At 46.0% G+C, this 26,916-nt stretch overlaps 1 protein-coding gene across 2 annotated transcripts in view; it reads right to left on the bottom strand.

Annotated features, from left to right (window-relative positions):
• DAAM1 (dishevelled associated activator of morphogenesis 1) overlaps positions 1–26,916 on the bottom strand; it is a 179,405-nt gene that overhangs the window by 31,482 nt on the left and 121,007 nt on the right. For both annotated transcript variants that reach the window (XM_060271207.1, XM_035104035.2), the window contains exons 5-15: positions 23,028–23,122; positions 20,463–20,796; positions 18,564–18,674; positions 17,812–17,915; positions 16,978–17,044; positions 15,539–15,656; positions 12,058–12,196; positions 9,799–9,857; positions 8,918–9,105; positions 7,081–7,389; positions 5,843–5,950 (exon numbers count right to left, since the gene is read on the bottom strand). In XM_060271207.1, coding sequence (XP_060127190.1) covers positions 5,843–5,950; positions 7,081–7,389; positions 8,918–9,105; positions 9,799–9,857; positions 12,058–12,196; positions 15,539–15,656; positions 16,978–17,044; positions 17,812–17,915; positions 18,564–18,674; positions 20,463–20,796; positions 23,028–23,122 — 1,632 coding nt within the window. The remainder of the gene's footprint in view (positions 1–5,842; positions 5,951–7,080; positions 7,390–8,917; positions 9,106–9,798; positions 9,858–12,057; positions 12,197–15,538; positions 15,657–16,977; positions 17,045–17,811; positions 17,916–18,563; positions 18,675–20,462; positions 20,797–23,027; positions 23,123–26,916) is intronic.

Raw genomic sequence — 26,916 nt, 5'->3', positions numbered from 1 at the left:
GTCCATGGGGTTACTAAGAGTTGGACACGACTAAACGACTAAACAATAACTGGCAAAAAACAAAAATAAAAAATAAACTACAAAGTAATAAGAATAAAAATGTGCACCCCACCGCCGAGACCATTCCATTATAACTATCCAACCTCCCAAAATTTCAGCACCTCTTGCGATGGATGGTTTGACCCCTTTCCATTTTAATAGTACAGTACAAATTCTACAAAGATCTCCTCAAAATCATTTTTCCTGCATATTCCCCGCCTTACCTTACTAGCACATGTTAATTTGTCATTCATAGCTATATCCCACACCCATCCCCAACACAGCACTGGAAATCCTCTGCTCAGAGGCAGCTGCCTCGTCTCACTTTGGAGCCGTTTCTGAGTCCACGAATACCACACATTTGCATTCCTCCTCTTTGCCAGAATTCTTAGATTACCAGGAGAATAAAGAGAGCCTAGTTACGTATACGTCTACGGATCCACCTAGATTTGGATGTCAAGATGTTGGAGCCAAATATTTTGACTGCAGAGGCAACGGAAAGCACTGCTTTCAAAGGTTGCTTTCTGTTGCAGTAGTCAGTGAGTCATTAGTTTGCAACAGGAGCTGAAACACACTCTTCTCTCCACCCCCCACCGGGTGTATGTGTGCTTAAATCATGACTATGTACTATAAATATTTCAAGTTGAAATTATTGGGGGAATTTAAGCAATCAAAGCAACCCAGGGCATTAGAATTCAGCTCAGGGACTGGAATTCTGCCAGAGTCCGCTGGAAGTGCTTCTTAAACAATATAACTGAGTTGCGTAAAAGCACGGCAGGAGGAAGGGATGGGATGCTAAGTTCAGACATGATCCAGGGATGTCAAAGAACTGATCTGTTCTGCCTTGGTCAGACCACACCTGGAGTCCTGTGTCCTGTTCTGGGCACCCCAATTTAAGAAGGGTATTGACAAGCTGGAAGGTGTGCAGAGGAGGGTGACCAAATGGATCAAGAGGCTGAAAACCAAGCCACATGAGGAACAGTTGAGGGATATAGGTGTTTAGCCTGGATAAGAGGAGATTGAGATATGAGAGCCACCTTCAAATATCACATAGAACAGTGATGGCCAAACCTGTTTTGGGACTACAATTCCCATCATCCCTGACCACTGATCCTGATAGATAGGGATGATGGGAGTTGTAGTCCAAAAACAGCTGGAGGGGCAAGTTTGGCCATAACTGACATAGAAGATGGAGCAACTTTGTTTTCTTCTGCTAGGTCTCGAACCAATGGCTTCAAGTTACAAAAAAAGGAGAGTCCATCAGGAAAAACTTTCTGACAGTGAGATCTCTCTGACAGTGGAACAATCTCACTTGGAAGGTGGTGGACTCTCCTTCACTAGATATTTTTAAGTAGAGGTTGGATGGACATCTGTCATGGATGCTTCAGTGGCGATTCCTGCATTGCAGGGGGTTGGACTAGATGACACTCGGGGGTACCTTCCAACTCCACAATTTTACAATCCTAGAACCAGTATCCCCCTATCTTTCTGGTGTCTGTAGGCAACATGGGAGAGCAGGGGCCATTTTTTACCCCATTATATTAATACTGAGGGCAGCGGGGGGGGGGGGGGAGAACCCCAATTACAAATATCAACAGATTCTGTAGGGTGAGGGTTTTTGTTCTTTGCTCAAGGTGATTTTCATTTGCAGAATGAAAACTGGTAATGGCAAGAGGCTGAAATTTGGGGACAGGTGACAACAAATTAGGAAACCCGCATTGCACATCTGCTTCTGTGCTAAATATATTTCAACCCACCTTCTTGGAAGCCGCCAAGTATAAAGGCAGCCTTGTACCTGCACTTTATCTTTTGCCAAACACTCCTCAATGGCTTCATACCTGTAACAATTTCTCCACTCCCTCAACCTGGCACCTTTGAACTACAGTCCCCCATCACGCCCGGACCCAGAAGATCCCAAGATCACCAGGTTGGTGCAGGCTGATCAAGAGCGATGGAAGACCGAAAGTTGCTCTTTTGGACTTCAGTGCTTGGTAACTCTTGACATCTGATCTTGCTCCTAAGATGGTGAGTCATCCTTCCCTAGATTAGCATCAGGAAGAGATTAAACTTGCACCTTCTAAAGAGCTTACTGGTTGACCACGCTGCTTCTTCCCTGAAACTGTGTCTGAGTCTTCAACCTTCAGAGCGCCAAGGGATTATTCCACCAGACTGGACAAAGCTGATTATTCTTCACATTAGCAACAGCTCCTCCTCTATACTCCGAATTCTTTTACTTACACGCAGAGAGACACTTCCTTATCTACGCTTCAGATTCAAGGAATGAAACCCTCTCTTCAAAACTAGGCTGGGGAGCCTGTGGCGCCTTGAGATACTGCTGGACTACAACTCCCATCATCCCCAGAGCCTTTGGGCATACTGGCTGCAGAGGCTCATGGGAGCTGCAGTCCAGCAACACCCGGAGGTCCACAAATGCTCCACCTCTGATTTAAAAGAAATCCAAACCAACAGTCTGGTCTGTGCACATGGATTCCTAAGCAAGGAAACGAAACAAGCAAGCAGGTAGCAAACCAGTATAGAGTGCAAGTCAACCTGCAAATGCAAACCTGAGAGAAAATCTATACAACTTCCTGTAGTTATCTCCCACTTGGACTACTGCAATGTGCTCTACGTGGGGCTAACTTTGAAGGTGACTCGGAAACTACAACTAATCCAGAATGCGGCAGCTAGAGTGGTGACTGGGAGCGGCCGCCGAGACCACATAACACCGGTCTTGAAAGATCTACATTGGCTCCTAGTACGTTTCCGAGCACAATTCAAAGTGTTGGTGCTGACCTTTAAAGCCCTAAACAGCCTCGGTCCAGTATACCTAAAGGAGCGTCTCCACCCCCATCGTTCTGCCCGGACACCGAGGTCCAGCTCCGAGGGCCTTCTTGCGGTTCCCTCATTGCGAGAAGCCAAGTTGCAGGAAACCAGACAGAGGGCCTTCTTGGTGGTGGCGCCTGCCCTGTGGAACACCCTCCCATCAGATGTCAAAAAGGAAAACAGCTACCAGATTTTTAGAAGACATCTGAAGGCAGCCCTGTTTAGGGAGGCTTTTAATGTTTAAGAAATTAGGGTATTTTAATGTTTCTGTTGTAAGCCGCCCAGAGTGGCTGGGGAAACCCAGCCAGATGGGCGGGGAATAAATAATAAATTATTATTATTATTATTATTATTATTATTATTATTATTATTATTACTAGTGTGCTGCGGATATTTTGCTTAATTTTTAAAGCATTTGTGTGCACTTATATGGCAGGCGGATGCACACGACTCTTCTTTTTCTTTTCTTTTAGGTGAGTGTTTTGACTTGCACAGGAAAAAAGCAGGTGGATCGAAGCAACGCCGCTTGTGTTATTGGGTTGGTTCAGTTCAGACGTCACGTGAGAAGTCAGCACTGCGACGTACCAAATGGAGACACCGGTTTGCAAACACTGCGTTGGGAGAGGCACGCAGCAAAGGTTCTCTAAGGAGCTTTGATCCTTCGCAGCTCCCTGTCGCAGCACCCTCCTGTGTTTACAAGCTGGCAACAACAGTGTACGCAGAGACCTACTTGCGACGCAAAGTGTGCATTGCCCAGGTGTGTCCTGAAGGAGAATATAAATAGCCTCCTGAACAGCTATTAGGATTAGTCTTCAATAGGAAAAAGGAGAAACGCTGTTCCCTGCGGCTGCCTGAGAATGTGAGAGAAGAGCCCAGGGGGCAGTCGCTGGGGACACTTGCATTGGGGAAAAAGAAAGCATTTCCTGCTCAGAAGAAGTGGACAGGCCCACATGGCAGCTTCCATACCTATTTCACTTGATGCATTCACATGAAATACATGTTTCCACAATTGCCACGTGTACACACGACTGCGTGTATGGTTTGTCCAGCGTGAAAAGTGCTTTATATGTAGCAAAATGTGCGAGAGGGTGCATTTGGAAATGTGGATTTCGTGAACTGTGTTTGTGTGATGTATACATGCAGAGCAGGAGAGGGGGCTTGGGGGCTTACAACTGGGAAATTTGGCGACTGTGGGCAGGTTGAGATGGCAGAGCAGTCTCTGCTCGTTCTTGACTTCCTGGTTTAATCAGCAACTCCTTTGCAGAATGATTCTTGTGTGCAGAGCTGTCAGACAGTGGAACGGTCTACCTGACTCTCCTTTCTTGGAGCTTTCTAAGCAGAGGTTGGATGGCCACCTGTCATGGATGCTTTAGCTGAGATTCCTGCATGGCAGGGGGGTTGGACTAGATGACCCTTGGGTCCCTTCCAACTCAAAGATTTTGTGATATTAAAAACTGGTAGGCCAGGATAACGTCATGTATTTCTGTAACGAAAAGGGCTCACCGCCCTCGTTTCTACTACGAACGCCTTGTAATAATCGCTATTTAAGAAGCGTTAAGATGAGCCTGTTTTCAAGTGGCCAACCAGATGCCTATGGGAATCCAAGTAGGACTTGGGGGCAACAGACCCCTCTCCTCCTGTGGTTTCCAGCAAGTGGAATCCAGAACCATACCTCCTCTCTGACAGAGGGTGTAGAACAGGCATCCCCAAACTTCGGCCCTCCAGATGTTTTGGACTACAATTCCCATCTTCCCTGACCACTGGTCCTATCATGGGAGTTGTAGGCCAAAACATCTGGAGGGCCGCAGTTTGGGGGTGCCTGGGGTAGAACTTAGTCATTGTGGCTAGTATCCAGTGAATAGTCTCGTCCTCCATGCCTTTGCCCAATCCTCTTTTAAAGCCATAACAACAACAACAACAACAACAACACTAATTTATTATTTATACCCCGCCCATCTGGCTGGGTTTCCCCAGCCACTCTGCGCAGCTTCCACCAGAATATTAAAAACAATACAGCATCAAACATTAAAAACTTCCCTAAACACCATCCAAAATGGTGGTCATCACAACTTCCTGCAGCAGTGAGTTCCACAGTTTAACCATGCACTGCGTGAAGAAATGCTTCCTTTTATCTGCTGTGAATCTTCCAACATTCACCTTCTATGCTTGGGCCCAGTGTTCTCCTCTTTCTCTACACCAGGGGTGGCCAACTCCCAAGAGACTGCGATCTACTCACAGAGTTAAAAATTGGCAGTGATCTACCCCCTCTTTGGGGGTTCAGGTCAAGGTTGTTGAGCTTTTTTTTAGGGAGGAAAGCCACATTTTTGGGGTGTGCAGGGCAAAAATGTTGAGCTTTTTTTAGGGGAGCCAAAGTTGTTGGGGGAGCCAGTGATCTACCAGTGATCTACCGCAGACATCCAGTGATCTACCAGTAGATCACGATCTACCTGTTGGACGTGCCTGCTCTAGACGATACATAATTTTAGACAACTCTATCAAATCTCTTCTTGTTTTCCTTTTCTACAAAGTAGGACGCCCCAAACAAGTTCCATCGCAAATACCGTAGTTCAGAGAAATTACCAACAGCTAAGAGAATAAAGTTGTCATTCAGATACACAACTGAAAACGTATTCTCGAAATTAGGGGTGTGCGTGATTATTCCCATGCAGTTAAACCTGTGGTTAGTTTTTAGCCATTCCCAGCAATGTTGTTACTTGTCACTTGAGCAGAGCATGCATTGCCTCTCAAAATGCAGTCACACACTTCTCCCAAGACCTCCTCTGCCAGGCTAAGCGCCAACCATCAATATCACCAACACGGACATGCCCAGAGGCGTTCAGCTGACAGGACGAACTAAAATGGTGTTACACAAGTAAATGAAGGATGGCAAAAATAAAAGCCAAAATGGTGCATTCCAACGATCAACCCGACGGAGGCGGTTTTGGACGACCTTACAAAACACACGTTGACAGTACTCTACCTGCTGCCTTTGGTAAGCAGAGAATGTCCTCTCAAGGTCTTCGAGATCTAGCACCTTGAACACCTTTGCGTCATCAATGCTAGCCCATACGGTGCCTTCCAGCTTGTTCTGGGAAGAAGAGAAGAGGGTGAGGGGGGGGGGGGGTAAGCACCACTTAACCCATACAACTGTAAATGGAAACCATACGCTGTAAACTTATGGAATATGCAGAAGTGGCAGAACTTACCGGAAGAATAAGAACAAACTTTTTTTTATAAAAGAATGGAAATGGTTTATTGAATATTTACGGACAAACTGTAAACAGATTAAAAACGCTGGCAGGATTATTGTAATAACCTGCAGCTACAAAGGAGCAAATATTTAAAGAAGATAAATAAATGAGTAAGTTCAGCTAATTTGGATATGCAGAAGATATTAAAAATAAATTTAAGGAACTGCAGAAAGAGGGGGAAGGACGCCAAGTTTTAAAATGTCAAAGTGACTGTAGAATCCGAAAATAAGACACCGTCTTATATTTATTTTTCCTCAAAAAACCACACTATGGCTTATTTTCAGGGGATGTCTTATTTTTTCTCTCCTCCTCCTGCCGTGGCCGGCATTGCTGCTGCGCCTATCACTATGTCTTATTTTCAGGGTATGGCTTATATTCCTTGAATACTTAAAAATCTTCCTTGAATACTTAAAAATCCTGCTACGGCCTATTTTATGGCTACGTCTTATTTTTGGAGAAACAGGGTATATATCTGAAAAGTGTACACACACACACACACATATATATAGAAACCATATGCTATTATGCTATGGGAACAGAGTCCCTTGTCAAGGTAACCCTTGCCTTAACACACAAATTTTGGAGGATTTTCCAGAGAGGGATAAAATGGCAAGTGACCTCTCCCTCTCCCCCCCCCCTCTCTCTTTCTCTCTCTCCCCAGAATAGTTCATTTAGTCTACAATTCTGCTTCCAGCAGAAGAAAGCAGGATGCCAGAGGGTAGATGGCGGCCCCAAAGCCCAACTAGTCCAGCATCCTATTCTCACCATGGCTGCCAAGATCCCTGTGGGAAGCCTGCAAGATGGACCACAGCTTCCACCGCCAACATGACCGTGCTTGGCTAGGGCCGACTGAAACATCTGGAGGCCACCAGCCAAACTACAAGTTGACGAGGGCCGTTCTATTACACAGCGGGGGGACGGCACAGCCAGAAGCACTTATCCACACACCATGGAAGGGGCTCCTTACCTCAGGCAGCTTGGACCAGTTGAAGGACTTGAGAGCATTTGTGGGCTGCGGGATGTTTTTCCTCTTGAGCCCTGATCCCAAGGGTGCTCCCGGGGCTGGGGTGAGGCCGCCGAGCGGAGGTGGCCCTGGTGGAGGAGGCGGTCCACCGGGAGGTGGCGGAGGCGGGGGCGGTGGTGGGAGGACCCCGCCAGGTGGTGGTGGCGGTGGAGGGACCGGGAGAAGAGAACCTATGGAAGCTGTTGGTAAGGGACCCCCAGGAGCACCCGGTGGCAGAGGGGGCCCCCCTGGGACAGGAGCACATATTGCTCTCTGGAAGAAAAAGAGGGGAGAGAGAATATATGGTCACTGCAAGGAACCTGAAAAAACATAATAATATAAAGAGTAATAAATTTTTATTTATTCCCCGCCCTTCCCGGTTTAGAAACCGGCCTTAGGGCGGCTAACAACAAATATAAAACACTGATTGAAAACGACTTTTAAAAAAAACAGCTTAAAAACAGGATAAAATATGACATCAATGTAGCATCGCCAGGGCTAACTGCCCAAGTTAGTCCTGCTAAGGCCAGCAAGGAGACCAGGGACCGGGGGCCGGTCAAACGACCTCCCTGGGTCGCTTCCGGCCCATGGGCCTTAGGTTGCTGACCCCTGTCTTAGCTTCTCTGCCCATGGCACAGCACCCAGAGGCAAACTTGGGTCCCAGAACCTTGGCTGACTGCTCCACAACCCACAACCTTGGCTGATTGCTCCACAATCAGTTGATATTTCTGAAATATACTGGATGCCCAACGACACAAAGGGATTACTTATACCTATGTGCCACCTTCTCCTTCGCAGAAGAGTTCAACTTAGGGCCTCTAGATGTTGTTGGACTACAACTTCTATCATCCCCAGGCAGCTTAACCAATGCTAAGGGTTGGCAAGAGTTGTCAACATCTGAGGACTCAAGGTTGAAGACTGTTGCAAAGCTTAGAGCAGCTTATATTGTGCTCTTTGTTGACTCTCATCAAAATCCACCCATGCTTATCTTCAGCAACTCTACAAAACTGGGTTATCCCAGACTATTCAAGGTAGTGCCGCCATCTTATATTCTCCTCTGAGAGAGTAAGGTCTTAACTGGAGTTTCACTCAGGCAAAGATACCAGCACCTGAATTGGGCCTCTTCCTCCTCTCAGTGATGAGAAAGGTCTTTGACCTGTCTGAATCAAGTTCTGTAGCTGAACCTTTTCTTTCATAAAACCAGTCTTATAGGTCCAGGGGGCCAGTCTAGACAATGCCCACAAGTGGTCCTGTATCTGTGAGGTTAGCATTAACAAGAGGAAACATGCTAAACCAGTCAAACCAGTTTCTTTGTTAAGGTAATGCAAGTAGCCGCTCAGCTAATTACCTACCCGCCCTCAGCATCTTAAAAAGTCAGCTCTGTTGCCATAGAGGCAAATGGACAGGTGTCTTCCCACCTCACCTGGCTAGATGCCAGGACATCCTAGGATGGGGAACAATAGGTGATCTGTGCATCTATGAGTTGGGCTGATGATGGAGACACAGAGGCCTGTAATGCTCTGTCCTGGACCCAAATTTCCCTGGAAACCTAACGGGGAGGCAAGATCTGCTGGCGTGTTAATGCAGTGAAGCCCTCCCTCCTACACTCAGGTTTTGTATATGTGTAAATAAAACCATATGCCCTAAAGACACCACAGTCTCCATTGACCTTCGTTCCAAGGAAACTGAACCCGGGCAAAACATGGGAACCTCTGGAGTCTCTTGCTGCTCAGAGACTGGGATTGTGTGCGACACTAGCTAAAGGCGAGATCTGGCCCAATCCCACGTTAGATGGCCTCACCCTGCTCAGTTCGTGGATCTGCGCCGTGAGGTCTGCCACTTGCTGCTTGACTAGTTTATGCTCCGAGAGTTCTTTTTCCAGCTTCTCCTTCATCTTATTCAAGGTCTGCATCATCTCCTCTTTCTCCTGGGTCTTGACATCACATTCCCGCTCTTTCTTTTCCAGCTTCTGCTGGAGCTCATGATGTTCTTTATGATAAGAAAAAGGGACGGGAGATTAAATTGTTAGGTTCCTCCCACCCACACAAAGCCCACTCCCTCCGAGGAATGCTCAAGGAAGGTGAAACTGTTTGTCTGTGTAGCAGATGTCTGGATTGCGGCCAAAGGGAATAAACTTGTGTTAACTAAGCAATTGCCTCCAACTCCACACTATAGAGGTTCTAGCTTCCGTGCTCCTCAACCCCAATGTTTATAGACTACCCCCCCCCCCCACGACCCTCAAAGCTCAGGCTTACTACTTAACCTGTTCTGACTCCTGTCCACATGGCTAGGAGGAGTCTGGGCCTCCCGCCTCCATGATGTCACTTCCTCTCACGACCACAATATGCAACGATTTGCCTTAACCAGAGTGAGGCCACAGCTGCATCTAGCTTAGAACGCCAACTGAGATTGGCTCTCCAAAACTTCGGGCAGATTGTTTCTCCCACCTGAGTCCTAGCTGCCCAAGATCCTTTGAACCTGGCGTCTTAAGCAAGCCACTCCACCATTCCCCCCCCCTGGTCCTTTCTCCTACATGGTATGCTTCACCAAAGGCCTGGTTGTCATGGTAACCCTTCAAGGATGGATGGGGAACGCAAGGCCCTGCTGCTGGACTCCTTGATATGCTTTACCGTACACCTATCCTTCTGGTTTAGGCCGGAATGTTTATTTTTCATCAGTCACCTTTTCTCATCTTTTCCGCTTGCTCTTTCCATTGCTTCACTTCATTTTCATTAACCAGCCTGGACAAGAAAACAAACCATGAAAACAATAAGCACCACATACAATAGGAAACGAGGATGAATGAAAGCCTGAGGGTTTCACCCATATTCTTTGGCTCAATTAGTCCATTTCCCTCCCACAAAAGCTTTTACAATGGCAATGTTTTGCATTCGGGTCGCTAGTCCTAAGGCTGGGCTCACTCGGTATTGCCAGGTTATTTTCCAGGGGCATTTAAGAGATTAGGAGGAAATCTAGACACTTTCTAGACACTGTCTGAACCACTGCAATGCTATGGAATCTTTACCAACACTACTCCTTATGGTAGGGCTGCCAAACGTCCGGATTTCCCCAGACATTACTGGGATTTCAAAGGCAGAATTGACATCCCCTTTCTGAAATAGTCCTGGATCTATCGAGAAATCATGTTTTTGCAAAAGCTTAACAATTTTGGAGTCTTCCTAAAGAAAGCTCAACAACTTTCAGGGTACTAGTTACAGGTAGGTAGCCGTGTTGGTCTGACATAGTAAAAAAATAATAATAAATTCCTTCCAGTAGCACCTTAGAGACCAACTAAGTTTGTCCTAGGTATGAGCTTTTGTGTGCATGCACGAAAATATCTGAAGTATCTGAAAGTATCTGAAGAAGTGTGCATGCACACGAAAGCTCATACCTATGACAAACTTAGTTGGTCTCTAAGGTGCTACTGGAAGGATTTTTTTTTTTAACTTTCAGGGTGTCCTGGTTTTTCCTTTTTGAAATATGGCAACCCTACCTTATGGGATGAGGCTATCAGCTATGAAATGTTGGCAAACGAAAGCAGACTCTTGATAGGCAATAAAGGTGTTTGAAAACCTTTCAAGGCGGCCATTCTCTTACAGGATTAGAAACAGGTTATGCTAAATGGATGAAGCGGGCTGGGAGCACGAAAAATAAGAATTGCCTTTTCTGAATGTAACAAGGGCCATGGGAAGTATCAATGCATGGATAACATTTGGAATTAACTGCTCAAAAAGGAGATCAGAAGAAGCACTCAACCAACCTGTCTCATCAATGTGAGGATTTCCACAAATTTGGGGGAAACCTTAGAACAGATTTATGGGGTGCATAGGGGGATAATATTCTGTGACCCAAACAGAAATCCATGCGGGGGAAAACATTCATTTAGCCCTGTGCTAGAGTCCGCTCCGGATAAATTCATGGGTGGCCTATCACCCATGGTGGCTAAAAATGGACTTTCCAGGGTTCAGAGCAGTAGCAGAAAGTGGTAGGGCAGGAAACAGGGAGTCCAACAGCAGGTGGCGCTAGAGGCAATGGCAGGCAGGGAGAACCAATGCGAGTTTTGTCTCCATCGGCCTCCCTGCAGAGGTTACAAAGGCAACACTGAGACCAAGGAGGAGGAAGTTAACTGGCAGTGCCCCCCACCCCTCAACTGGTTGTAAGCAAGAAGGCAGGGTGCGAGAAGCTGGTTGAGAGGAAGACCAGCTTCTATTGATCCAGAGGTTGCATGCTATTTATTGCTGGTTGGTCAGGGGCAACAGTGTGGAGAGGTGTTGTACTACTGACTTCATGTATAACATATGGGCATCCTGGAGCCATCTTGTTGGCAGCTATGGAGAACAGGTCTAGATGGACTTTTTGGACCCAATTCAGCAGGTCTCTTCTTACCTCCTTAACTTTACACCACAGAGCCTCATGCTCTTGAAACACGGTTTGTACAGGCAGGGACCGATTTTCACAGATGTTACATTCCGGATCCCTGTGCACGCTGGCAGGGCATGCATAAGGCTGCCCCATTTTGGTGGCATTTTTTGGGTCACTTCCAGGTTTGGTCTGGTGTGTGCATGTGTGTCCATACAGATTTCAGACAAGCATAAATTGGTCGCTGCCTGTATTTGTGATCATAGGGAACATATGTTCACAGTTATCTGGGGCAAACACAAAGGATTAACACTGAATGCCTCGCCCCCAACAGAGGATGGAGGACGGAGAAAAACCCCACCCCCATTTTAGACTTATGTAGTCCATAGAATCGCAGTTGGATGGGATCTCTAAAGATCATCCAGCTCAACCCCCCAACTTGCAAGCACGTGCCTTTTTAAAAAAAAGATGTCCAAAAAGCGAAACACACACAAAATACAGAATAAGACCAGGAAAGAAAGAGCGAAAGAAAGTCTTCTAATTTAGCATTTGGTTCAGAAGGAGGGGGAAATAGGGTCTTACATTCGAACAACGTTCTTAATATTAAAGTTCTCCAGGGGTGTTGAGTCTGGATCCTGCCCTTTGTCGTTCTGAATAACTATTTGTTGTATGATGCGGTCGAGCAGCAACCAGTAATGGACCGTGTTGCCATTTCTCTTATCTAAAGGAGGCGGAGGAGAGATAGCGATTAGCAATGACTTTCACGCGGGAGAATGCATGCTAGGCTCCCGCAGCAGAGACCGAGCGGTTTTTGCTGAGATTCCTGCTGCTTCCACATTTCAAACGCAAAAACCATTCCAAGACGGTAGAGGCAGCTATGCAAAACATTTAAGGAAGCAGCTCTCAAGGGACCCCTTTTGGCAAGGGCGGAGAGGCCTTGGGAGAGCTTGGCATCTTTCAAAATGCTCCTGCAATTAAGGCAGACGCTTGCATACGAGTGTGGATCTGGGCAACCATTAAATTCAGGTGAGCTGGGGAGGGAAAGGTGGTTTGTTGGGGTGTTTGTCTCTGTGTGCGTCAGACAGGATAAAAAGTAGCAAGTGACATCGTGGAAACACATGGGATTTAAATACAGTGGAACCTCGGTTTATGAACACCTCGGTTTATGAATTTTCGGTTTATGAACGCCGCGGACCCATCTGGAACGGATTAATTCATTTTCCATTACTTTCAATGGGAAAGTTCGCTTCAGTTTATGAACGCTTCAGTTTATGAACAGACTTCCGGAAACCAATTACACCCATGCTTCAGTTTATGAACATTTCAGTTTAAGTACTCCGCGGTCCCGTCTGGAACGGATTAATCCACTTTCCATTACTTTCAATGGGAAAGTTTGCTTCAGTTTATGAACGCTTCAGTTTAAGTACTCCGCGGACTGTCTGGAACGGATTAATCCACTTTCCATTACTTTCAATGGGAAAGTTCGCTTCAGTTTATGAACGCTTCAGTTTATGAACAGACTTCCGGAACCAATTGTGTTCATAAACCGAGGTACCACTGTAAATAAAAATACAGTGGTGCCTCGCTTAACGAACGCCCTATAAGACGAAATTTTCGCTTAAAGAAAGGATTTTTCTAGCGGAGGTTGCCTCACTAGACGAATTTGTTTTACAAAAAATTCATCGAGCGAATCGCGGTTTCCCATAGGAATGCATTGAAATTCAATTAATGTGTTCCTATGGGCAAAAAAAAAAATTCAAAGAAAACCAATGCATTCCTATGGCATTCGCTAGACGAATTTTTCGTTATAAGAATAGACCCGTGGAACGAATTAAATTCGTCTAGCGGGGCACCACTGTAATAATATTTAAGAGTCTATGGGATTACCCAGCACACAACTTTTGAATCAAATATCAGGGAAGCTGAGCTAGATATGGGACGTCTAGGAAAACTAAGGCAAATCCAGAGCAACTGGATGTAATTGAGAAAATCTTCCGTGCAGATGATTGCAGTGACAACAGAGCTTGAACGTTTTTCCTGGATGCTCCAGGGGGTGTGTATATATATATAAAAAACACCCAAAATCCATTGTTTATAAAATTTGTTGCTGTTGTTTGGGATAGCAGCTGTTGTTGTTCGAGGGAAGAGGAATGGCACACAATCAATTTAAGCTACCTCTTACGTTGTCAGAGAACTCAGCGGCTTCCATTGTGTTCCCATGAGCGGAACTTCGCTCATGCTGACATGAGCAGGGGGGGGGTGTTTTTCAAGGATTTCTCCTCCCCACCCCCACCCCATAGCCCCTTGAAAACCTGTTCCAGGGAGTTGGGGAGGGGGGGGGGGAATCCTCTAGAACAGCACAGGAAGCGGCTGCAGGAGGGAAGGGGGAAATGGAGCATAAATCGCCTCCAGCCCCCCACTTCCTTCAGTGGGAAGAGGCTTTGCTAGATTGCGTTTTCATTGCAAATGAGGAGCGCCAAAGTTTTGACTTTGCAGATTTTAACATATATTCATGCTGGTGTATGCAAGATAGTGTAGAGGAGGGCAGAAGGTGTTTTTTGGGGGGGGGGGATAATTAGGGGTTGTATCTAGCAAAAAAGGGACCAACTCACGAGCAGAAAAAGGGACCAACTCACGAGGAGACCCTACTTTCCTTCAATCTTGCAGTCCAAGCTGCACCCCGTCCCTCTCCTCCCATTGCAAGCACTCATCCCAGTTTTTTAAATAAATGCTACGAATCCAGTCTTGTCATTTTGTCTTCTCTTGCCAGGATTAAGAAGCCTTCTCCGCGCCCTTTGGGGCAGATGAGGTTGTCCTTAAAATTTTGGGGGCAGTATTGAACTAATTCAAGGGGGCAGTATTGAACTGGAGAAGGAACTGGCAAGCCACTCCAGTATCCCTGCCAAGAAAACTCCATGGACAAAGACAACAGGCATATAAAAGTTATGACGCTGGAAGATGAGCCCCTCAGGTCGGAAGGCGTCCAACATGCTACTGAGGAAGAGCGGAGGACAAGTACAAGTAGATTCAGAGCTGATGAAGCGGCTGGGCCAAAGCCGAAAGGACGCTCAGTTGCGGATATGCCTGGAAGCGAAAGGAAAGTCCGATGCTGTAAAGAAAAATATTGCATAGGAACCTGGAATGTAAGAACCATGAGTGGAGGTAAGCTGGATGTGGTCAAAAATGAGATGACAAGAATAAATATAGACATCCTGGGCATCAGTGAACTAAAATGGAAGGGAATGGGCGAATTCAGTTCGGGTGACTATCGTATCTACTACTGTGGGCAGGAATCCTGTAGTAGAAATGGAGTGGCCCTCATAGTCAACCAAAGAATGGCAAAAGCTGTAATGGGATGCAATCTCAAAAATGACAGAATGATCTCGATACGAATCCAAGGCAGACCTTTTAACATCACAGTAATCCAAGTTTATGCACCAACTACCGGAGCTGAAGAAAGAAGACAGGAGTGCCTGGCGTGCTATGGTCCATGGGGTCACGAAGAGTCGGACACGACTAAACGACTAAACAACAACAATTGAACTAATTAACTGCGCAACCAGAACGAGTTCGGCTTGAGCAAGGCAACTGCCCACCTATCTCTCCCCCCCGCCATCCCCAATTCTGTCTCAGAACAGTTTTAAAGGGTGCACAGCGACAAGAAAAAGGGAGAATGTTCTGCTGCGCAAGTAGAAATCCTTGAGATGATTCAATGTCCCCCTTAGCGCTACTTTGATTGCAAGCCATATTTCCCATTTCTGATCAAGAGGACACTATTCCATTCATCATGAGGACAGCAGCCCATTCATCCACTTCCGTAGAGAGGGGCTGAAATGAGCATAGACACAAACAGTCCTTCGAAATAATGTGATACATAGCCTATAGATGTTGCTGCTTTCGCAGAACATTGAAGATTTAAGCAACCCGTTCTAATAACCCTTATGGAACACATTGTAGATACAACACTTCCAACTTCAGTCAACAGAAAACAAGGGCCCCGAAACCACCCACAGCCTGCTTTCCATGTACAGATACAAAAATACATCTCTATATATTTACTCACAAGGCATTTGGAGACAGTGATGTAGGATAGACATGAAGTGTGGGTACGCTTCTGTATGGGTCAGCCGCTTCCTCGTGAGCTCAAACATCTGGGTTGCACTTTTCGTATCTATATGGACCTGTGTTAGGATAGGCAGAAGGTTACGTTTCGTATTTCCACGCCCCAAGTGTGGCTTGACATTGGCACAGGGAGTCAAAAGTTGCTGCCCTCAATTGCACTAAACCCAGAACAATCTGTCTTCAGATCAGGTCTTTACTATATAATAATAATAATAATAATAATAATAATAATAATAATAATAAATTTTATTTATACCCCGCCCTCCCCAGTCAAAAACCGGGCTCAGGGCGGCTCACACCAACAAAACCACAATAAAACATAAAAACAATTAATTAAAATACAGATTAAAATACAGTATTATAGTTTAAAATGCAGCCTCATTTCAAGTAGTCCATAAATCCAGGCCATGAGGGAGGAAAGCACAGGGGTCAGGCTAAGTCCAACCCAAAGGCCAGGAGGAACAGCTCTGTCTTGCAGGCCCTGCGGAAAGATGACAAATCCCGCAGGGCCCTGGTCTCCTGGGAAAGAGCGTTCCACCAAGTTGGGGCCAATACTGAATAGGCCCTGGCTCTAGTAGAGGCCAATCTAGCCGCCTTATGGCTCGGGATCTCCAAAGTATTGTTGTTTGTGGACCTTAAGGTCCTCCGTGGGGCATACCAGGAGAGGCGGTCCCATATATAGGTGGGGGCAGGTGTGCACACACATTTCTCTCCCCCCACCCCCATGAATGTTCAAAATTTTGCACATGTGCATGTTCACAATCCCAGTCAAGATTCTCCAGGTCTACAAGTACTCTTGACACGGAATATAGAATTGTAGCGTTGGAAGTGTCACCCAGTCCAATCTCCTGAAATGCAGGAATCACAGCTAAAGAAACCCCGAGATATGGCCACCCAACCTCTGTTCAAAAACCGACGACAAAGGTGAGTCCACCATTTCCCAAGGTAGTCCATTCCGCTGTCAAACAGATGTGAGTGCTGATGTTTGGTAAGACGCGGCAATCACCACCACTCTATGTCCAAGTCATGGTGAAAGCATTATGACTTTCAAGCCACTATCGTGGGATTTCCCCTCGCTTCCATTTTTATGTAAATTTCGACATTCGCTGTAAAATTCATACAGTGCTCAGGAGTGAGATTCACTTATAGCGGTGCTGAGCGCATTTGGGATGGGGGGTGTTGTGAAAATGCTCATTTAAAAGCACCCCGCGTGCCCACCCCATTTTCAGGGGTCACTGCAAAGGGATTTACGGTAGTTCTTACAGTGATTCGCAGCAGGTAGAATTCTATCCTTTTTTATTCTTACAACCAGAAAGAACAAAACAAAACAACAACAACATCCAGCGCCAGAGTAGTTAGGATGGATGGATGCATACATACCAGTTCAAATCTTTTGGCAAACTCCAATTCATCTTCATTTCTGAGCATTTCAAAAAAGTCTAAATGCCTGGGGAGGAGATAAGAGTCAACACACATTTATTGTAATGGGCTATTTAATCGATCTTGCAAAAAAAAAAAAAAGGCTTATACTACTACTGTATTCCTATTTAGGAATTTCTAGAGCAGGCAAGCCATTTATTGACATTTCATCCAGTAGAGTTTGAAGCCCTTACATAATCCATCCTCTTAACAACAACGCAAGGCTTCCGATTCTTGCTCAAATTTGTGTGTGGGATTTTAGGCAGCCAAACATACCTGCCAGTAAGTAAGGGGTTAGGGACCGCAGAGGTGTACATCTCTAGAGAAGACTGTTTTATTATTAGGCTGTCTGCCAGTATGCTTTTTATGACGTTTTTATCATTGGTGTTCTGTAATGTGTTTTTAATGTTGTACACCGCCCTGGGATCTTTTGATAATGGGCGGTATGTAAATTGAATTAACAACAACAACAACATTGCCCAGTTGCCTGAGAAAAGACCAATAAGTGCACGAGTTCAACAAAGTAAAACAAAATTGCAAGGGGGGTGAGGGGAGATTGTAAAGCATTTTGCAAACTAATAATATGGCATAAATTTGGCTGGCAACTGCTCTTAAGTACTGCTGGCATTAGGCATGTTTCAAGAAATATTCAGCTACCATTTGAACTTGTAATTGGAATGCTTCAGCCTGAAGTTGGATACAAACACAAAATCCAGCAAGAATGAAGAAGGAGGCAATATTTTTTTTGGGGGGGGGCGGGACCTCACAGGCTACAAACCAGTCAAATACACTTACCTATCTAATGTGGAGTTTTCATGTTCTCTTAATTTGTCAATCACAGGCTGAATCCCAAGCATGAGGAATTCATATCGAAGGTGGAGTCTGAAGTCCAGGCTTTCCTGGAAAAGAGGAGACCTGATTTGAATATCCTTTTAGATGCCAACCTGGTGTCTTCCTGCTGTTCTCGACTACAACTCCCACCATCCCCCGGCCAGAAGGGAAGAGGCGGCAGAAACGAGCCAATCTTATTTTAGACACACCAGGAAAGAGGGTCGGAATCAAACGCTAAGCACTTGGGCTTCCTGCCCCCCAATGGAATTTTGGGGTTCCTCTGGCAAGGTACCCTTCATGTGTTCCCAGAAGTAAGGCTGTGCAAAATTACCAGCCTCTATCATGCACCTAAGCTTTCTCAGGAACTCTGTTGAGGGGAAGGGGAAGAGAGAAGGAGGGAGAGGGAGAAAGAAAGAAAGAAAGAAAATGAAAGGATGGATGGAAGGAAGGAAAGGAGAGGAGGATCAACCTTAGACAACCTCCACCTGCCTGCCTTCCTACTTACAAGAGCTCAGGAGGCGTCACTCCTTGCCAGCTCCCCCCCCCATCTCAGTACTGCCCCTTATAGCATGGAGGAGAATAGGGGCAAAACTAGGATTAGCTGGCTCTGCCGGCCATTGCCTCTGGCGCCACCTCCTGTTGGACCTCCACCCCACCAGCCAAAGTGGTCGACAGCCTCCGTGGTTGAAACATATCCCTCCAGCCCCCAAACTTACCACTCCAGCCCCTTGGCTTAGAACTGCGTTGATGAAGGACATAATAGCCGTCTTGAGGCTCACTTCGTCCCGGTATCGGCCTGTGCTTCGGTCCAGGTCATTTATTAGTGTCTGCGGGGTGCAAGGTTTTAAATTAATGATGTCTACAGGTGCAGAAGTACAGGGGCAATATGCCACGAATGCAAACCCATTGCATTAAGGAAAAAAGAACTAGTTTTTTTATGCTGAGGATCACAAAAAAATAAAATAAATAAAATGGCCCACCCATACAGCTTCCCCCACTGTGGAGTGTTCCAGGTGTTTTGGGCAGCTCCCAGGTGCTGCCAAAACATCTGTGAGACAAAACATCTGTAGGACAAACCTTGGGGAAGGCTGGGTTGGAATTACCTGTCCATGCTAACAAACTGGCTGGAGATAGCTTTTGCATATTTTGACAGAACCACAGAGTCTCTGAGTTAAGCATCCATTAACTAAGTGCAAGAATCAATACTGTTATTGTTCTTTATTGAATTTGTATACTGCTCTTCATCCGTAGATCTCACGATGGTTCACAGCATAAAAATACAATGTAAAAACAAGAGCGAAAGAGCAAACCAATAACCCTCCCCCCTCAACCCTGTTGATATATGGTAGCTTCCAAGCGGTTTTCTCAGGTGTCAATCAAACAACCACCCTATTCTTGTGACCATGCATTTTGATATTGTGTTTTAAATTGTTGCAACCTGCCCTGGGACCTTAAGGTGAAGGGCAGATGATGCCGCTGAAATAATGCAGTAATAATAATTATAATTATAATAATAATTCGTATACAGTCCTATACCTGCAGTTCTCAGGGCAGTTCACAACCTAAAATCACAATATAAAAACACAAAATTCATAATAAAAACAAAAACAGCCCAACAACCCCCCAAAACACATTTTAAAAGGGCACTGGAAGTCAGTGAGCCAAATGCCTGGTTAAAGAGGAACATTATCACCTGGCACCTAAAGGTATATAATGAAGGAGCCAGGCGAGTCTCCCTGGGGAGAGCGTTCCACAAACGGGGAGCCAGTTTGAGATGACCCCAGACAGTATTAAAAAATAAATCCAAATATTGCGAAAACTGATGTGACGAATTTAATTCGTTCCACGAGTCTTTTCTTATAACGAAAAATTCGTCTAGCGAATCCCATAGGAATGCATTGAAATTTTTTTTGATTTTTTTTTGCCCATAGGAACGCATTAATTGAATTTCAATGCATTCCTATGGGAAACCGCGATTCGCTAGACGAATTTTTCGTAAAACAAATTCGTCTAGCGAGGCAACCTCCACTAGGAAAAACCTTTCATTAAGCGGAAATTTCATTAAGCAGGGCATTCGTTAAGCGAGGCACCACTGTAGAACTCAACACACTATGTAAAAGTTAATACTGGACACAGAGGATAAGTTTTAAAGCATGGGTAGGCAAACTAAGGCCCCGGGGGCTGGATCCAGCCCAATCACCTTCTAAATCCAGCCTGCGGACGGTCTGGGAATCATTGTGTTTTTACATGAGTAGAATGTGTCCTTTTATTTAAAGTGCATCACTGGGTTATTTGTGGGGCATAGGAATTCGTTCAATTCCCCCCCCCAAAAAAAAATTTAGTCCGGCCCCCCACAAGGTCTGAGGGACATTGGACCGGCCCCCTGCTGAAAAAGTTTGTTGATCCCTGCTTTAAAGGGTTGGTGGAAGCAGAGGTTGCTTGTCCAACTGCTGCATTGCGTGGTTTCAAAAACTGTAAGCCCTTTTTGATCAGATATAATCTGTGGGGCAAAAGAAGCCCTGATACTCCGTGGAAAGGGGGAAAAAGGTCTCTCCAACTGCCTTCATTCTCTCCCAACGTACAACCGACTTAAGTGGCAAGAGGCCAGTCCGTACCTGAAAGCGAGTTCTTTCGCTGGCGTATTTTTGGTAGTGCACCATGGCTTCCAGCACCTTCTTGTGACCTCCAGGGACCAGGCACACAGCACCCATGATTTCTAGCACGGCCACCTTGGTCTTAATGTTTTCCGTGCTCAAGCTCTGAGCTATCACATTGATGCTCTCCAAGTGGGCCAGGACATGAGCTCTCCCCAGAGAGTTGTTCATCAGAGCTTTGATGCACCCGATGAGAGAGGTATGTATCCGAGACTCGGAGGTCTCGTAGTCCATGCTCTTCAGGAAGTTCAGAATGCACGTCAAGCCATCCAGGTCGATAAACCTGGTCACAAACCTGCCAGAAACAGATCGCCATGAATACAAGAGGGTTCGTCAGGGGGGAAAAAACACACACACAACGCAAATTACAAATTACATTAAGCAGAGGTTGGATGGTCATCTGTCCTGGATGCTTTAACCTCCAGAAGCTGTTGGATTCCAGCTCCCCAAATGGCCAATGGTCAGAAATCACTGGAGTCAGGGCTTTTTTTCAGCCCGAGTGCAGTTCCGGCACCTCTCAGGTGGTGGGTGGCATTGTGGGGTGGGCTTCCTGACATAATAATAATAATAATAATAATAATAATAATAATAATAATAATAATAATTTATACCCCGCCCATCTGACCGGGTTCCCCCAGCCACTCTGGGCGGCTTCCAACAAAACATTAAAATACAGAAATCCATCAAACATTAAGAGCTTCCCTAAACAAGGCTGCCTTGAGATGCCTTCTAAAGGTCTGGTAATTGTTATTCTCTTTGACCTCTGGTGGGAGGGCGTTCCACAGGGTGGGTGCCACTACCGAGAAGGCCCTCTGCCTGGTTCCCTGTAACTTGGCTTCTCGTAGTGAGGGAACCGCAGAAGGCCCTTGGCGCGTGACCTCAGTGTCCGGGCAGAACGATGGGGGAGGAGATGCTCCTTCAGGTATACTGGACATGGTCCTGCTGTCTTCTGCTGCCACCAGTTGCCAGAGTGGGAAAGGGGAAGCAGACAGGATGGGAGGCTGGGGAGAGTGTCGTGAAATTCTACTCAGTATTGTTCCAGAGTAGATTCCAATGTATGGTTAGCAGAGTAAAAGCTTAAACAAGTGTCAGTTTGCATTTATTGGTACAGAAAGTATTGATCTGATGTGTAGAGATCTTTGCTATTCTGCTTAATTCAAGGGGGTTCCGGAAGCTTCTCTGTGTGAAAGAAACAAGCAGAAGGTTCATGATGTTTGGGTACAGCTGGCTTAAACTGGTTCCCTTATCTCTTTCTGTCAAGGTCATGCTGACTATAAAAGTAGGGCCAGAAGGAGCCTGGGTTTCACTTTTCTCTTTCTATCTCTCTTCCTTCTGGTGTGGTGTTCTGTACATAGTATGCTATAGTGCTAAAGTTTAGACCAGGCATCCCCAAACTGCGGCCCTCCAGATGTTTTGGCCTACAACTCCCATGATCCCTAGCTAACAGGACCAGTGGTCAGGGATGATGGGAATTGTAGTCCAAAACATCTGGAGGGCCGAAGTTTGGGGATGCCTGGTTTAGACTTATTATAAGTTATTGTAAGTTTAAGTTAAGTTTGCTGCAACTGGATTTCATATGGTCAGGGCCAATCCTGAATGTATTGGATTTGTGACCATTATTCTCATTTGCCTTCAGTAGCAGTAGTAAACTCGGCTGAATGAAACACAATTGCCTCTGGTCTATTTTTGGGGAATCCCGCAACGTGTTTTAAGTTTTTACTCTGCTAACTATGCATTGGAGTTCTGTTCTGGATCAATATTGAGTAAAATTCTATGACAGAGAGGTCACGGCAAGTCTGAGCCTCGAGGACACCGGCCCTCAGCCACAGTTTCTGGCTCCTCCTCCTCCTCCTCCGGGAGGCTGTGTGACGGCCCGGCTGTGTGCGTGTCGCCTTTGACTGGGAATGCGCCTCTGGTTTGGGCTCAGGCGACAGTAACACATGTGTGGGTGTACGCTGTTCCACTGGCTGCCCCTCTTCCTTCTCCCTTTCCCTCATGGAAAGGGGGCTGGCGGGGGATGAAGAGAGAATGGGAGGCGTGCATAGGCAGGTGGGTGGGCTTGACATAGCACCCCCAGGGAAACACCTTTGCCAGGAGTGGTTGAGGCTACTAGCGACGACGGCTCAGTGGAACCTGCAGGGTCAGAGTGAGTCTATCACTATGGACAAGAGGCACAGCTCCCTATAAGGTGGTGCAGCCCAGAATCTAGTCGCATGGTTTTTGCTTCAAGAGGGCAGCGGCAGCAGCGTCTAGGTTGGTGAGTCCCGGCACTTTTTGTTCAAGAAAAAAAAGTGCCGGCCAGAGTTATAACCCAGTAACATCTGTCTCTGGCCTAGTGATGTCTACTCAGCTCCTTTCGGCAAACTTGGCAATGACTGACCAGAACCTTATGAGATTAACATTAAGAGTTCTTTGGCTAGAGAATCAATTCCAGGAACCCTTTTGCTAGAGAACCAATAGGAAAGCAAGCAGTTGAACCAATAGGAAAGCAAGGAGTTGGGCAGCAAAGCAAGGGAAATCATTTGCCTCATTGGTTTGGTCCTCAGTGCCGTCTTCAAACTCTCGATGGTTTTGCTGCGCTCTTCTTCATCTTCTTTTTCCAAAGCAATCAACGATTTTCTCTGCAAAAGTTAAAAAGAAAATCACCACAAGAAATAAATGAGGCACAGCCAGCTTATTTGCATACCGCATTTTGCACGGAAGCCATAATAACTCACAATAAACATCCCAGCACAAAGTGAAGTTTGACAGGTCAGCAAGTAAAAGCTAATTTAAAATGTGTCAAAGATTTAAGGGAGCACCACAAAACCTACCAGTATACGTCAGTTTAACCATAACGGGAATCTCTCCGGCTTAATACATGCCTACATTGACCTGTGACCCTCGAAGATTTGACCATGGGCCAAATGTGGCCCTCAACCCAAAAAAGGTTAGCCACCCTTGAGTTTTGAGTATCTCAAGTAGCAGAAGTGGATTGGAAAAGACCCCTTTCTGAGATCCTGGAGAGCTGCTGCTGGACATTGGATTGTACTGGGCTGGTTAGACCAATGATCCAAAAGCAGAGGGTAATCAGGATCTACTGGCGCATCTGAGAGATTTGCAGTAGATCAGCAAAAAAGGCAGACTCCCAATTGTTTAGTAACACTAATAACAAAAAGAGACTCCGGTGCCCTGTAAATTACCCTACTAATTTCAGAAAGCTTGCGGGGAAAACCAGGAGTGGATTTTTGTGTGACGGGACTGGGTGCTCAGTTCTAGCACTGATTCCTAAGCTAAGCATGTGCACAGAGGGCCCCTATTCTTTACTTCCAGGAGTATGTTGCTCTACCACTGCAAGTCACTGGTTTGCACCAGGCTCTGACTGGTGGACCTCAACGGCAGGTGGTGGTGGAGCAAATTGATCCTGTGAGCCTAAAGTCTGTGCAGGCGTGATCTAAAAGCAGATTCATATGCTTGCATTTCCGTTGCTTTGTGACACCCTGTTTAATATGCAACAATTCATACCGAGCTGAAATATATTCAGCCCCACAGCAACCGATTCTGTAGGAAGTTAATGCTAATGAAACAGAAGAGAAATCACAGAGGACAAGGAGCAAGGGCAGAGAAGCATTTAACGGCACACTAGCAATTAAGCCATATTTAATTTCATTTAGCAATATAGCATTATTAGCATAGTGCCTGCTTATAGCCCAAATGGCCTCTATTGTGCCTAGTACATGAGTCTAAATGGACACAGGAGATCAAATGGTTTCTGATTTGATCTCAGAAAGCCCCGCTATTCCTTGTTGTTGTTGTTGTTTAGTCGTTCAGTTGTGTCCGGCGCTTTGTCACCCCATGGACCAGAGCACGCCAGGCACTCCTGTCTTCCACTGCCTCCCGCAGTTTGCTCAAACTCATGTTCGTAGCTTTGAGAACACTGTCCAATCATCTCGTCCTCTGTCGTCCCCTTCTCCTTGTGCCCTCCATCTTTCCCAACATCAGGGTCTTTTCCAGGGAGTCCTCTCTTCTCATGAGGTGGCCAAAGTATTGGAGCCTCAGCTTCAGGATCTGTCCTTCCAGTGAGCACTTAGGGCTGATTTCCTTCAGAATGGATCGGTTTGATCTTCTTGCAGTCCCTGGGACTCTCAAGAGTCTCCTCCAGCACTTCGGCGATCAGCCTTCTTTATGGTCCAGCTCTCACTTCCATACATCACTACTGGGAAAACCATAGCTTTAACTATACGGGCCTTTGTTGGCAAGGTGATGTCTCTGCTTTTTAAGGTGCTGTCTAAGTTTGTCATTGCTTTTCTCCCAAGAAGCAGGCGTCTTTTAATAAAATTTCGTGACTGCTGTCACCACCTGCAGTGATCATGGAACCCAAGAAAGTAAAATCTCTCACTGCCTCCATTTCTTCCCCTTCTATTTGCCATGAGGTGATGGGACCAGTGGCCATGATATCGGTTTTTTGATGTTGAGCTTCAGGCCATATTTTGCACTCTCCTCTTTCACCCTCATTAAAAGGTTCTTTAATTCCTCCTCACTTTCTGCCATCAAGGTTGTGTCATCAGTATATCTGAGGTTGTTGATATTTCTTCCGACATTCTTAATTCCGGCTTGGGATTCATCCAGTCCAGCCTTTCGCATGATGAATTCTGCATATAAGTTAAATAAGCAGCGAGACAATATACAGCCTTGTCGTACTCCTTTCCCAATTTTGAACCAACCAGTTGTTCCATATCCAGTTCTAACTGTAGCTTCTTGTCCCACATAGAGATTTCTCAGGAGACAGATGAGGTGATCAGGCACGCCCATTTCTTTAAGAACTTGCCATAGTTTGCTGTGGTCGACACAGTCAAAGGCTTTTGCATAGTCGATGAAGCAGAAGTAGACGTCTTTCTGGAACTCTCTAGCTTTCTCCATAATCCAGCACATTTGCTATTTGGTCTCTGGTTTCTCTTCCCCTTCGAAATCCAGCTTGCACTTCTGGGAGTTCTCGGTCCACATACTGCCTAAGCCTGCCTTGTAGAATTTTACCGGTAAGCATAACCTTGCTAGCGTGTGAAATGAGCACAATTGTGCGGTAGTTGGAGCATTATTTGGCACTGCCCTTCTTTGGGATTGGGATGTAGACTGATCTCAAGGGTTATAAAATAAACCAGGCTAATTTCCTCAGGGGGTGATTGCCTGGGCGAAGGGCCATTAAGAAAACGAAGGAGAGGTGATGGGGCCATTAAGAGAGCAAAAGAGAGGGAACTCTGTGCCAGAACACCAATAGGCGAGTCCCCTCCTCCAGCTCACAGATAGTGAGACGGACAAAAGCCAGAGTTTAGAGTTGAAGAGTGCATGTAATGTGACCCAGAAGTAAAAAGTTGCAGGCTGAAAAGCCAGAGGGGCAAAGGAGGATGTTTTGATTTCTGCTAGAGTCCAAGGCTATGGGAGAAGCAAGACCCTTTGGCGTGCTGATGTTGTGAATCCCTCCATCGTATGCTCAGGTTGCATATAGGTGGAAATAAACCTGTGGAAATAAACCACATCTATGGAAGTGAGAGCTGGACCATAAAGAAGGCTGATCGCCGAAGAATTGATGCTTTTGAATTGTGGTGCTGGAGGAGACTCTTGAGAGTCCCATGGACTGCAAGAAGATAAAACCGATCCATTCTTAAGGAAATCAGCCCTGAGTGCTCCCTGGAAGGACAGATCATGAAGCTGAGGCTCCAATACTTTGGCCACCTCATGAGAAGAGAAGACTCCCTGGAAAAGACCCTGATGTTGGGAAAGATGGAGGGCACTAGGAGAAGGGGACGACAGAGGACGAGATGATTGGACAGTGTTCTCGAAGCTACGAACATGAGTCTGACCAAACTGCGGGAGGCAGTGCAAGACAGGAGTGCCTGGCGTGCTATGGTCCATGGGGTCACGACGAGTCGGACACGACTAAACGACTAAACAAGACAAAACATATCCTAAAGACACCACAGTCTCTGTTGTGCCTCATTTGCAAAAGGAAACAAGCCCTGGGGGAGCACTTGGAACCCCTGGAATCTTGCACTGCTTGGAGATTGGGGTGTCGTGCAACAATATGCAATCTCTAGCCGCAATGGCCCCGTTCCCTCTTGACTTTGTCATCTGCATCCCATGTTTGCTGTAAAGGGGACACTGCAAAGAGGAGCTCCTGGTGGCATTGCCAAGTTACCAAACAGAAACACGCACACATGCACACCACCTGCTGATATTCAAAGCTGCCCAGGCATTCTGCAGAGCACTTCAACATCAGAGAGTTTCATAAGGGATCTAATCAAGAGCACATTATCTTGTGCCCATGGCAAGTGGAAGAGTCCAAGGAAGGATTCTATAAGCTGCCTCCAAGCCTTTGCTCCATTGCCAGGGACATCTAAGAAAGGAATTCTTTTCTAATGTTTACTCAGCCTCTTCTTTC

The sequence above is a fragment of the Zootoca vivipara genome, chromosome 1 (genome assembly GCF_963506605.1).
Source record: "Zootoca vivipara chromosome 1, rZooViv1.1, whole genome shotgun sequence".
NCBI lineage: Eukaryota > Metazoa > Chordata > Lepidosauria > Squamata > Lacertidae > Zootoca > Zootoca vivipara.
This window is presented reverse-complemented; position numbering and strand designations above follow the sequence as displayed.